The sequence below is a fragment of the Patiria miniata genome, unplaced genomic scaffold (assembly GCF_015706575.1).
Source record: "Patiria miniata isolate m_02_andy unplaced genomic scaffold, ASM1570657v1 HiC_scaffold_20, whole genome shotgun sequence".
Classification (NCBI taxonomy): Eukaryota; Metazoa; Echinodermata; class Asteroidea; order Valvatida; family Asterinidae; genus Patiria; species Patiria miniata.
The window spans coordinates 16,715,286-16,728,495 of NW_024037059.1; the positions used below are offsets into that span (position 1 = coordinate 16,715,286).

At 40.6% G+C, this 13,210-nt stretch overlaps 1 protein-coding gene across 1 annotated transcript in view; it reads left to right on the plus strand.

Annotated features, from left to right (window-relative positions):
- The window catches only part of LOC119727618 (guanylate cyclase soluble subunit alpha-2-like), a 41,158-nt gene extending 29,138 nt beyond the window's left edge, over window positions 1–12,020 (plus strand). Inside the window, exons 4-9 of the mRNA XM_038199577.1 lie at window positions 239–417; window positions 774–1,331; window positions 6,559–7,044; window positions 8,869–9,012; window positions 10,361–10,515; window positions 11,698–12,020. Of these exons, the coding sequence (XP_038055505.1) occupies window positions 239–417; window positions 774–1,331; window positions 6,559–7,044; window positions 8,869–9,012; window positions 10,361–10,515; window positions 11,698–11,848 (1,673 nt within the window). The 3' untranslated portion in view covers window positions 11,849–12,020. The remainder of the gene's footprint in view (window positions 1–238; window positions 418–773; window positions 1,332–6,558; window positions 7,045–8,868; window positions 9,013–10,360; window positions 10,516–11,697) is intronic.
- The last annotated feature ends 1,190 nt before the right edge of the window (window positions 12,021–13,210 follow it).

The window sequence follows — 13,210 nt, forward strand, 5'->3', positions numbered from 1 at the left end:
TTCGGATCAAAACTGGAAAATATGAACTAAATCGAATGATATTGTATTAAAAAAAGGCAGAGCTACCACCAAATTACTGCAAGAAATAACAACATGACCGATACAACTAATATCCAGCTGTATCTTCAAATTAAAGTAGAGGGAACACAATATTTAAAAAAGAAACACACAAACGTTAAACTCACACGGGCCGAACTTAAGTAGCTTCATTTTAAGATATTCTGTTTGTGTCTTGTAGGTTTGGAATACTGGAAACTCATGGACAGTTTCGGGGAGGAGTTTTTCTGTCTGTGTTTCGAGCAGTACGGCGCTGTCATAGGGTCCCTCGGGGGTACGATGGCGGATTTCTACGGCAACATTGACGGCTTCTACGAGCACATCTTAGCACAAGGGGTTATCAATGAGGAACATGTAAAGGTAAAAAAATACCTTGAAAGTACACGAGAAAGTTTATTAGCCTTATTGGGTAGTACGATCTTTGCTCATTGTGGTAGCCTATTTTTTTCAATGTTGTAAAGTTCCACAGAATACCACTTTCACATGAAGGAGAACCATGCTCGAGTTTCCACACCAATATTTCGAAATTTAGACGAAATTGTAGAACAACATACCATCAGAAAAAACAAACCTTGTTTTACTGACTTGCGTCCTATTTCGATAAAGTTAGTGCACTTGCGGACATCATTCAAACATTACTACCCTTAATGTCTGAGTATATGTACATTTGTACGACTTAAAACCATTTGATTTTCTTCCCACATTTGGCCTTAAAGGTACACACCCCATCCTACAGATGTTCATTACAATCAGACGGCAAGCTACTCATTCACTTCTACTCCAAGAGTCACAGCTTGGAGTTAAGCATGATGGGACAGATCAGGATGGCATCTATCTTGCTCTTCAATACCTTCGTGGAGGTAGAACTGGTCAAGCAGAGAGGTCACGGCTGCGACCATTGCGTCTATGCCGTCCAACCACTACTTGAAGATCAGAAGAACGGTACCAAGAATCTGCAGAATGGTGCGGTGAATCAAGCCACTTCCCCGGCTCAGCTGGCCTCTAAGATCAGCGTCTCTGTCTTCTGCGCTGCCTTCCCCTTCCATATCATGTTCAACCGAAACCTGACCATCCTCCAGGTCGGAGACACGGTCATGCGGATGTTTTCCTCACGTGCCTCGAGCAATGGACTCAACTTTAACTCGTACTTTAAGGTGCTGTCACCTGACATTCGGCCCGTGACCTTTGACCGGGTCTTGAGACACATCAACAAGTCCTTCGTACTGCAGTCCACGGGGATTGGGACAGCTAAATCAAAAGACGGAACATCTCAGGTAAGATTAATTGACCACTCCCGTTTACAAAGCCACAACTTTTGAGTTTGGAAATAGATGATTAAAAGACAGCAATCTACCGTAAAAGTAAAGCTGTGAACTTTTCAAACGGCACACTGCAGAGCCATATCCCTTGTCAGTAATGCGTCTCACAGACTTCACTCTCAGATAGAATTAGATTGGAACATTGACGATCTTGTCTGTTAGGCCTGACTGTTAGAGGAAGATCTGAGCCTAATAAGGTAATCTTTTATCAGTCGACACCAGATAATTGCGGGCGTTTTTGCCTTCTGAGGGGATTGCAGCACAGCATGCTGACAGAGGACAACCGAACATTCAAGACAACATTCGAGACTGCGAGTATTCGCAGCCAAATAATGTTTGATGTTGTGCTGACGATTACTCGGTGTATCGTTGATAATATGTCCTTTACAGTAATGAAAGGCATAACTTTAATTAAATTACAATTAATAATACATCTTAGACTCATTACAGACAGAAATGATAAAGGTTTCGCACAATTACAAGTGTGTAATGAATCCAAAGCTTTAATTAATTTTACAAGTCGTTTCATGACCGTTTTTATTTTGGAACAATTAAAAATGATAAACCGGTTCCAATATTACACAATTTGGCAATCGTTGTATGATCCCTGCCGTTAATAATACGCCCAGTACTGCTCTAAGATAGAGCTTACACGTCACATATATTTACAATATTGTTCTGATGACTTGTTTGTCTAGAAATGACTTTAACCATAACCCCAAACGCGTATTGTTTCAACTCTTTAGGCTTTGTTAAATTGGGGTGTCAGCCAAATGAACTTAGGTGGGACGCGATGTCAGTCCTGGTTCCCTCGTTGCTGATTACCAAATGGGGCTGAAGAATTACCATTGCCCCGCTGAGCTTGAACTGTGAGGCGTCTGGGTTGATATGGAACGACCAGGAGACAGGTGTGGATGATTGAATTGCAAAGCACGGGCAAAGTAGGCCTTCAAGTTCAGCTGAAGAATGAGCAGATTAGCACACGCTTTACCAGATTGTGCCGTCAAGTCAAGGGTATTATGTGTGACTTGGCTTGGCACTGTGAACCGTGAACGAACTCTGAGTGTACTGATACAGCAAAGGATAGATCTCTAGCTCTATGGTGACAACCAATCAATACAGCGACCCAGTGAACTTGACTAGCTCTTCCCCAGCTCTGGGAAACCCAAACTCAGTGCAAAAAGTGTGCCGAAATCTGTCATAACGAATGCCACAGCCATGCACATCCAATGTTACGTTTGGTAGATATTTACTGACCGATAGTCTTGAATGCCGTACGGTGGTGCTAAGACGGGTTCTCTATTTCTGCAAAAGTTGCCTAAAATGGTTATAAGGATTAAACGAGCTAATTTTAGCAAAAACAGAAACTTGTGAACGTTTCGGCTTAGTCACATGTTCCTGTTTGGAAAGATTACGCCAACCTATCCTTTTTGGTACCAAATTTGTGAGGGTCGTTATATACAGTAATAGTACAAGAAATTCCCAAATTCGCAAGACTTATTATAGCAAACCATGCGATAGATATGTTCTTTGTGCTTTCAAGGTCTTCACAACAACATTGGTTATGCTTCATTTGTGGGATATATACCATTCCAACGGTTAGGTTTTCAAATATCGCAGACGTCAGAGAATTTCATTTAGCGTGGTATATCAGACCGAGACACAGTGTGAAATCAGACAGGAGTCGGCAGGTGCAGTAAGCCGTGTAAACCAATCTGGTCGAAATATAGTGCGCCAAAAGCATCTCCAAATTGTGCATCACGTAACCATACACGCTATCAAGGGGGAAGAGTAACAATCGATAGATGATTAAAGAAACACACCTTGTCTTAGCTACGAAAATATTCTGTTTACTCTATTTTTTTTAGTAAATTATATTTTCAGGGACGGGGGAAGAATTCAGGTATTACCACCCTTCTTTGACATCACAGTTGATTAAGTAATTTAATTAACTTTATTGCTGCTGTTTAAGTGATGCGGCAATTTTACCTGAGATACATAAAAAAGGCAAAAATTTATATTTTAATATTGGCAGGGTATTAATAACGCTTTATTACGTATAACCAGGTCCCCCCTTGTACTTCTAATAAACTCAGGGAGAGAGCATTTATGGTAGCTGGTCCTCAGCTTTGGACCCAGTTACCTAGTCACATTAGATGCCAAGAAACACTGGGGAGTTTAAAACGGGAGGTCAAAACCTTTTTATTTCAGAAGGCTTTTTATGTGTAATTGTGCATGTGGTGATTTTTAATGGTTCATTCGAAATTTAGATGTTAAGCCTGTAAATTTTGATTGTATAATGGTTTTACTCAATAATGGTATAGTATTGTAGTTTTGGTTAAAATAGTACGGTTTTATCCTTCAAGTAATTTTTATTGTAATGCGCATTAGAACATATGTTTATGCAATTCGCGCAATATAACTGTCATTATTATTTATATTATTATTATAATTATTATTAACCACAACCAAAAATAAGCTACACAATGCCTGCCAACAGAGGGGGTTATATTGCTGAGAATTGTCGATTAAAAAAGAAAAGACAACTTTCGAAAAGTGTTCAGAATCCAATCGTATACGACCAATCAGGTTTTCGAGCGTTAAAATCCAGGAATATGTTTGTTTACTACGCAGAATTCCTGGAACAGAGAGATAAAGTAGATCACCTGTTCTAGCTTGCCTACATTTTCATTAAACTCTAAAAGAGACGCTCTCGCATGGCAAATTTATAGCGTTGACAGGGACTGGCGACTGGAAGCTAAGTGGCCATGGACACGGTCACCCAAGCGCAAGTTATACCAAGTGCCTCCTGCCATATCGCGTATTGCCTTGCGTCCATCGCCTCAGGCCTGATATCACAACTCATTACCAAGGCCAAACGATAAACCAACTGTCCTCTCCAGGGATATCACATAGGCTTTACATTATAGATATCCCTGACTCTAACTGGCTGGCTGCAGATTTTGAAAAGCAATTGCTTCCAGTTGACAGAAAGCTAGGTACTAGTTGACGGAATATAGGGACCTATGCGCTGTGCATAGAAGTGCAGTTAAAAAAAAGGCAACCCTAGTTAGCCCTAATGGCGTCAATGTAAATTATAATGTACTAAATCATATAGAAAAAGAATCACCGGTACTACTTAACACAAGCTTAAATATCACTCACTACCTTACTCAATGTGGACCTAAAAACCCAAACCGTTCATCGGCGACCTTAATCTGAATGTAATTCAAATCATTATGATTTTTCCACCGGGTAGAAAGTGGGTTAATGAATCCGAAAGTCTCTGATATGGGACAGAGATGATAGATGCTTGTCGTTCGCTTCGCTGTCTTAACATCACGAGTTCATGATTAGGCATGGGTTGTGCATGTAAGGTTTAGTGTGCGAGAACTCATGTTTATCACGATGCAGTATTTAATGATAGAGTTACCAAAGTGTTCTGCTCGAGGCTTATACCTTTATGTGGGAACTATTTGCATTGAAAACAAAATAACCTTAAGAGTACAGTAATATTATAACATCGCAAGAGATATCATTACAATTGCGATAATAATAAGAAACAGAACACATTTCCTGTGTAAATTCTGTATCACCAACAGGCTTTCAAGGGTATTACAATGATTGCATTCACGGTGCTTCCTGTGTAAACTATTCAGAATAGGGAATAACACGGGGCTGAATTTTTACATTCATCCTTGAGTAGCCTTTGTAGAGAACGTTTGTCAAAAAAAATATAGCGTCCTTGGCAATCACTTACGGTTGCTTCGTTCATTATTGATTCAAACTACACATTTGTCGGATTAAACCCAAAGTAAGACTTCGTTTCATATTATCACTTTGAAATAAAAAAAATAACTTGAAACTTCACAGTCTTAATATCACGATTTTTTTGTATAGATAAACATGGGAAATTGCTTTTGAAAGTGAAATTATGAGAAATTATCCAAGACGGCCCAATTGCAGATATTATCTAATGAAATACACCTTCCTGAAACCATTTTGGTGACGTGCGATAGCTTCCCAATCTGATGGAACTAGGCCAATTGAATTTCTATTTACTCGGCGGAATACCAAAGCACAAGTATTTTCCGCTGTCACGCCAGAAGGCAGGGGGAAAATCAGTATAGATAGCGTGATGTCAGTGGAGTTATATGACATCTGAAGAGTGACTACTTGAATTTGATTTGTCTGTGCAGCCGAAAATATTCGCCGAAGAATTGGAGGAATTTTCTAGTGATGTGCCCAGGTACGCCGTATGCGTAAGGCCAAGAATGAAGTCCTCGGCGGGACTATCAGCATCCGGCTGTCTTCTTGCTTCAATATACAATTCAACTTTGACTTCATAGTCATTCGTCGAGCTTCCATAGCGATGATTCACCAGTTCGCATCTCATCCATGTTAAAGTACAATCCAAAAAAGTTGACAAAACCTTTTACAGGTCATCCCGATCAATGCAACACCAGTGGTATTCAGATGATGCGCTTGCCGATGATCACAGACATTATGCCTTAACAGTTCATAGTGTTTAAAAGAGTAATACAAACAAGGCACACGAGAGTCAGGTTATCAAAAGAATGATCAAAATACTTGAAATCATCGCCTTTCATCCCTTTGTACTTCCCAAGTGTCCAATTTTTTGACTCTGCATTTCAATTCTTGATTCGAAACTTTACACAGATTAATTTGATGATTGTTGATAGTTGAAGGATATTTGTTTTCTTTAAAATAAACGGCACTGCGTTGTTACCGTAAAGACACTCGCAGGCTGATTCCTTAAATGTTTTGAGGAAAACATTCAGAATGTTCTTTAATGTATACTAGGTTTTAATGGCCACGAGGTGTAGCTAGAGAGTACGACGATTTTTCTCTAATTGGTTGACCGATGTCGTGAAACCTGAAAATCCAATCAAGTGAGCTAAAGTTAGGCGCAAACTGCTCTTAAAAGGCGTGTCAGAGCACTCTGACTATCTCCTGAGAGACTATTATCACGGTGCGCGACACGAACTTCAATAACATTACCCTAGAAACTTTTATTGATTTTGGCTAGTTCCTTTTAATATCGTGAGCAAACGGGGCATGGGACGCTCTTTCGGGCAAAGTATAGATCTAGTTCAGGGGACAATGGCAAGGCTGGTAAAAAATAGTAACAGCACTGTTTGCTTGTTGGTTTCATTGACAGGGGACGACGGTGAAAGGCCAGATGATTCATATTCCTGAGAGTGATACCATTTTGTTCCTGGGATCACCCAAGGTGGGCAACCTGGAGGAACTGACAGGCAGGGGATTATACCTGGCCGATATCCCCATCCACGACGCCACTAGAGACCTGATCCTGGTCGGCGAACAGAATAAAGCCCAGGACGGCCTCAAGAAACGAATGGACAAACTGAAAGCACGCATCCTGCAGGCCGGTAACCAACTGGAGGTGGAGAAGAGAAAGAACGTGGACCTGCTGAATCTGATCTTCCCTGCAGACGTAGCTGAGAAACTCTGGGCTGGGGAGGTGCTGGCACCAAGCAACATGGACCACGTGACCATGCTGTTCTCAGACATCGTGGGCTTTACCGCCATCTGCTCGAACTGTACGCCCTTCACTGTCATCGGCATGCTGAATAAACTCTACACGCAATTCGACGACTTCTGTGGAATCCTAGATATCTACAAGGTACAACGGCATACTTCAGTCCAGAATAAATAAATATATCAAATACACCGAAGGCAAAAATAGACAGCTGATCCCATAAGTTACAACAGACTCTAGGAATACTTTCATGTCTTGCGTGTTTGATATATCAGCATTCCTAGCATTTGCCCCTTTAATCCACGAGCAACCTCAGAAACCACTTTGACATTCACGTACTATTAACTTGTTTCTTTTTGGATAAACGTGTAACGATACCTGTTTCCAAACTACTGAATCTGCAAGGCAAAGCTTTTTAGAAAGCACATAAGAAGGCGTGTTTCATGGCATTTTCCATTGTCTAAAGCAGAATGCTTTAAAGATAAAACCTCAACTCTTGAAGGCAAAAGTCACATTCCAAAAGGTAATAGTATGTCAAGCTAATAGTATGTCAAGCATGCATAACCTTAGGACTTGGACCGCATTGTGGAACTAGTTAATTCACCTGCCCCGGTTTTCTCCACACCTGAAGACTGTTCTCACGAAAACAGATAATTATCTAGCGGTTAAATGCTGGGGGGGGGGGGGGTGGTTATCAAAATCAGTAATCCCATAACCGTACATTCCCATGGGCGGACCTTACTGACAAAAATCACACCCCTACAATTCCCAAGAAATGTCGTAGAATGCAGTCACAGAAATGATAATGGCGATAATATTCCGGATGCAATGGTGTCTTCGGTCGCCAAAGAAACAAAAATTCATTTATTGGTTAATATTATCCCTGCCAGGGGGCTGAACCGTAGTTCGATATCAGTGACTCTGGATAGAGCCCAACCTGATAGCGAATCGGACCTGGTATAGTATATCAAGGCACACCTGTATCCATTAAATCGCGCGTCCGATTTGAGGCAGTAGGCGCATAGAAAGCGCAGGAACCTTACGCGGGAAATCCGATGGGGCTAAAGGCTCTGTCATTGATTTTCACTGCACGCTGGAAGGTAACTTGCCACCGAATCGTGTTACCACAGCTGTCTTGCCCCGAGCCGTTATAAAATACGCTGTAAATCCGTTCGCCCGTCTTCAGAAGATGGGTTAGATCTTGATATTCCTGCACAGGCTTCTTCTGGGGCTTTTTTCCTTTCTGAAAGTCGAAGGGATTTTCTTGCTGATATGACACGACTCCCGTCCTTATTGCATCGAGTGAAGTGTCACGACAGTCTTTCATTACACTCCATCTTGGCATTTCTTGGGGATTAGATTTTTCTTCGCGCGTGTTTACAAAAAGATTTCTCGAATGAATTCCGAATTACGGTCCAGAGTATAAGCAAAAACCCTGATTATTTCCATTCAAATTCGGGCTAAATAATAGGTCAAACATTATTTGATTGTTTGTCTAGATCTGGATGTATTATTAAATTTTACTAGTAAAATCGTGATTTTGAGATGTAAGGGTCAATTTTCTATGCAATATAGGTAAACCAAAACCTCAACCTTCAATTTAATTTTAGCAATCAAATTAAAATAGGATTGTTAGTAGTAGATTGTGTAGTTGTTCACCTTAAGAGTATCTTGAAGGACTGAGTTGCCTTTGACTACGGGCCCGTGTCCAGGAAATATAACGTGAAGAAACCACTTGCTGCTAACTCACAACAACTCCAACTTTATTTCGGCGGGTGTATATGAATACTCTACCGCGTATATGTGATTGTGAAAGCAGATGCTGAAAGCAAATTTGTACAAGTAATAGCTTAAAGCGCGTTGATCCCCAAGTTGTCACCAAAAATGCAAAAGCAAATTCAAGGCAGAGAGATAATTCAAGTCAGATCAAACAAAAACGATTTCTCTTCCTCGTAACTTTCCTACCAGGTTGAGACAATCGGAGATGCATACTGTGTGGCCGGTGGCCTTCATCGAACCTCATCTACGCATGCTCAGAGAGTTTCCAAAATGGCGCTGAAAATGATGGAGGCGGCACGGACTGTGATGTCCCATGACGGCAGCCCACTAAAGGTAGGGCCATATTTTGTCAAACATTAAAAGGAATATCTATTTTGTTAATTGTGAAGCACTTATGTTCGAATTAGGGTAAAACGCACATGTTTACCTATTTTACGTTTTCCTGCACCATTACTGCCACAGAAATAAAAAGACACAGAAAACCAGTCACTATAAATGTACTTTCTACTCAGCTCTAGTTAAATCTTATACCAAAAAAATATTTAAGGATGTCAGAGTTGGGCTCGGACTTATGACGTTCTGATAGAGTATGTTTTGCTTAATCGTTTCCTGTATATGTGACAAGACGGTAATACAAAACACACGATAAGAACATTTTACGTATAAATTGTGTACATCTATGCTAGACCCTCAATATCTTTTGCTACTACATATACCTTTATTTACGAGTGCAATCATTTTTTTGTATCCAAAGTCAGCCATTATTTTTCCAATCACCGAGAAAATGCTGACTCTGTAGTTAAACTGCAGAGTTCAGCCCTTCGGAAAAAAACTGCAGTCCTCGTCTGAGCATATGAATGTGATGAATCTGACTGCTCGTTCAGGATCATTACACGCCTGAATCCAGCATGAAATAAAATCTGAGCAGAAAACCGACACGGCATGCGACATTTCGTCTGTGCCCGTGTCTCCTCCAGTGGCAAGTAGCGTGAAGAGTAGCGGAAACATACCGCCCCTGCAGGCGACTTGGCTATTTAATTAGTGTATCATCCACAAGAATTACCCGTCAGATCTTTTCCGGTCTCGCGTCGTGCTTGATATCTCCAGTTGTCCGGTTAGAACAAAGTAAATGACTTATCGTTCGCGTCGAGTGTCTCTTGTTGCCAACTAAATGATGTGGAAATTACCGTGAAATTTGAGAAGCATTAAGTTAGTATGTTGTCGCTGATTACCCCGGGAACATGGAGCGACATGAACATATTTGATTGAATCGACGGAACAGGATTTCTTTCGCTAGCCTGATGCCTGATGTTTCTCAAGGCAGTAAATTGAACCTAAAGGGGAACTTGGCCATTTGGAATTAAAATAAGACATCTGCAGACTGCAGCCTGATGACGTTAGAGAGATTATTCTGCCATTATTCTAAGTAAGCACCGGAGAATATTGGAATATTTAATGGTAATTTACATAACAGGAATGGCTAAAAAAAAATGTCCCACATCACAATGGATAGATACTCTCTATATTCTACTTGGACAAATAAAACATCACAAAATGTTAATTCTCACTGTGGTTTCAATCCAATATTCAATGTTCCCGAAATACCCAATCCAGCAGAATTGACCTTGGTACATGTGACATTGAACTGATTTTGAAGGGATTGTGTTTTGATTGCTTTCAGATGAGGATAGGCCTACACACGGGAGCGATCGTAGCAGGCATCGTGGGCAAACAGATGCCTCGCTACTGTCTCTTCGGTAGTAACGTCACGCTAGCTAACAAGTTCGAGTCTCACAGCGAACCACTAAGAATAAACCTCAGTCCAACAACACATGAGTAAGTATTATCAAACAGGAATCAATCTTATCATTTCAACGCGAACATGCAATCTTCTTCCTTATTTTTTTTTAATTTTATTTATTTAATTTTGAGCAGAAAATGTTCAAGTTACATTTAAACATATCACAAGTGATCTGAACCCTCTGATGTCTTCAGCACGACCGACATGCCAATATACGGGAAACATGACTTTATTTCATTAGCCTACCATGAATTCATTACTTTTATCCGCATCAATAATTCCTAGGTACACATTGTAGAATGTTACTATTGATATAAGTAGAAGTAGGCTACATTATGCTGATTACGAACGTCAGATGGGAGAAATCCTCTCAGCCGAATGATATTCGCAAATCAGGATGGATCTGAAGAACATCAAAATTACCCTAGATTCCAGATTAAGAAGACTTTCCAAGTGGGAAATTATATATATTGTACCAAAAACGGAGGGGGAGGGGGCAGAATATTTTGCAATTACATTTACGCAAACATCCCCCGGAGCCGAGCTTAAGTCACGATTTCTCCTTGTCTGGGTAATGGCGGCAAAATCCTCCGGCCACTATTTTGCAGTCTGCATACGACGAAAATTAACATAAAGGCGACTGATCTAGCTGTGAGAAACAAAACATTGAGATATTTTCCCGCGGCAATAATTTTTTCCCGCGGTTTGGTGATCCTTGCGAGTGTTCTTAATCACGCTGATAATCGCTGAGAGGCATGAAAGGAAACGAAGCAAGCCTGCGCAGCTGACCTTCTTTCACTCTTTGCTGATGACTACGGATTACAAGTGATATTTTGCGCGGAGGAATGTTTTCATTCAAGGAAGTGTACCAACAGCAGTGGGTAAATTGAGGCGCCTATGGCACGTGAAGTAACAGGATTAAGTCACCACAGGCGCTGTATATTATACCGGATGCTTTGAAAACTAATAGTATAGGCCTACTATGGAATGAATGGAAGACATCTTAATGTGATCTAAAAAAAACCCTCTTTTTAATAGTGAACAGTTAACTTACAAATTCTGAAGCTGCCATTATAGTAGCACTGTTTCTTGATGTTCATGTGGTGCTTTTTAATCCACAGCTAACATGGACATGATGTGGTAAATCTACAAAATGCGAAAGAAAAAGGTTTAATGTATAATATACATCTGGTGTTGAATTGCTTCTCTTTTTTCAGACTTCTTGAGAAGTCCGGGAGGTTTTCTTTCACGCCCCGACCACGCGAGGCTCTCCCAGCCGGGTTTCCTGAGAGCATCCCCGGTACATGCTACTTCCTAGACGGCTACGAGCCCGATCCGGACAACGAGGAAGACCAAAAACTCTGGTAGAAATATCAAACACCAGACAACTCCCAGAGATAATCCGGCAAAGGTAGAGGCTATCCGGTTCGTAAATGTGACGTCATTTTAAATTAAACCACGCCCACTACACACAAAGTAGCACTGAAAATCACTGGAACCATTGGAACCGGAAATAGTGCAAAGTGCCGTGTTTATCCAATGGGCGCAAGTAACACGCTCGATCGCGCGTTCTTAAAGTTGAGGTACGCGCGCATTTTGGTAATCCTATTGGTCGAAGGAGCGTTGAGTGCGTGCATAGCACCTTGCATGGGAAAATTGCAATACAAATATACAGTTTCTTTGGGCGGTTAGGCATGGTGTTAACTTTGTCATGGTGTTAAATCAGTCTTGGTTGTTAATGCGCATGCTTTAATACAAAAAATATTAACATGACAGACAAATTTAAACTTAAACTTTGCTCCTTTGCAACGGAATGCGGCAATGCAACAAACTTGACTGATTTAATACAGCAAAGATGTTAATACTATTACTAGGGTGGTATTTCCCCTTGAGTATATACCTTTAATACAGTCATGTAGACTTTACAGTATAAAACTGACCTTACTTTATCTGTAAATAGCTTTTGAATGTCAATAGAGACCTCAAGATGCGGTGGTTATTCATATGATATATATATATGACTTCTTTAAATAAAGTAATCTTGGACTTCATGAATTATTTATGATGCGAACGGACGGACAATATCGAGGACTGGACGGAAATCACGATGCAGGTCATGCACGGAGACTTTTAATGTCAATTCAGGGAGCAAGGCGGCACACCACACATTTTCTGCGTCTGATTTATTAATAAATAAAAATACCATCATACCGGGAATATGACGAGTGAAAACAGGTGCTTATAGGACTGAGTAAAAGCAACTCTGAAAGTAGAAAGTACACTGCCCTGTGATAAACATGTGATAAGGTAAAACAAAGGCCTAAATAACAAACCCAGACTTCTATCTCCAAACATTGGATGTATTGATCAATCACACTATTTATAGCAAGGAATTACCAAAAAAATGCTCCTACTTATAATTGTTTGCATTACCGAATTGGGCAAAAAGGAAAACCATAAGTACACACAAACCTTCCTTAATGGCTGCCATTCATTTATCATCCATGGACAATATTTATAAACCTTAGTCCCTTTTTCCGTGACCCATAATTGTGATGACGCAGAGGAGATAATTCGCTTCCATCCCCAATCCTCATCAATTAGGTCAGTCTGTCAGCGGACAAGTAAACCGCGGTTTGTCTGGATGAAACAGGCAGCATCACGGACAGCCATGCCTTCGCTTTTATTATTTTGGATGCGGTCTGATAACTGATTTTGATTTCATTTTTA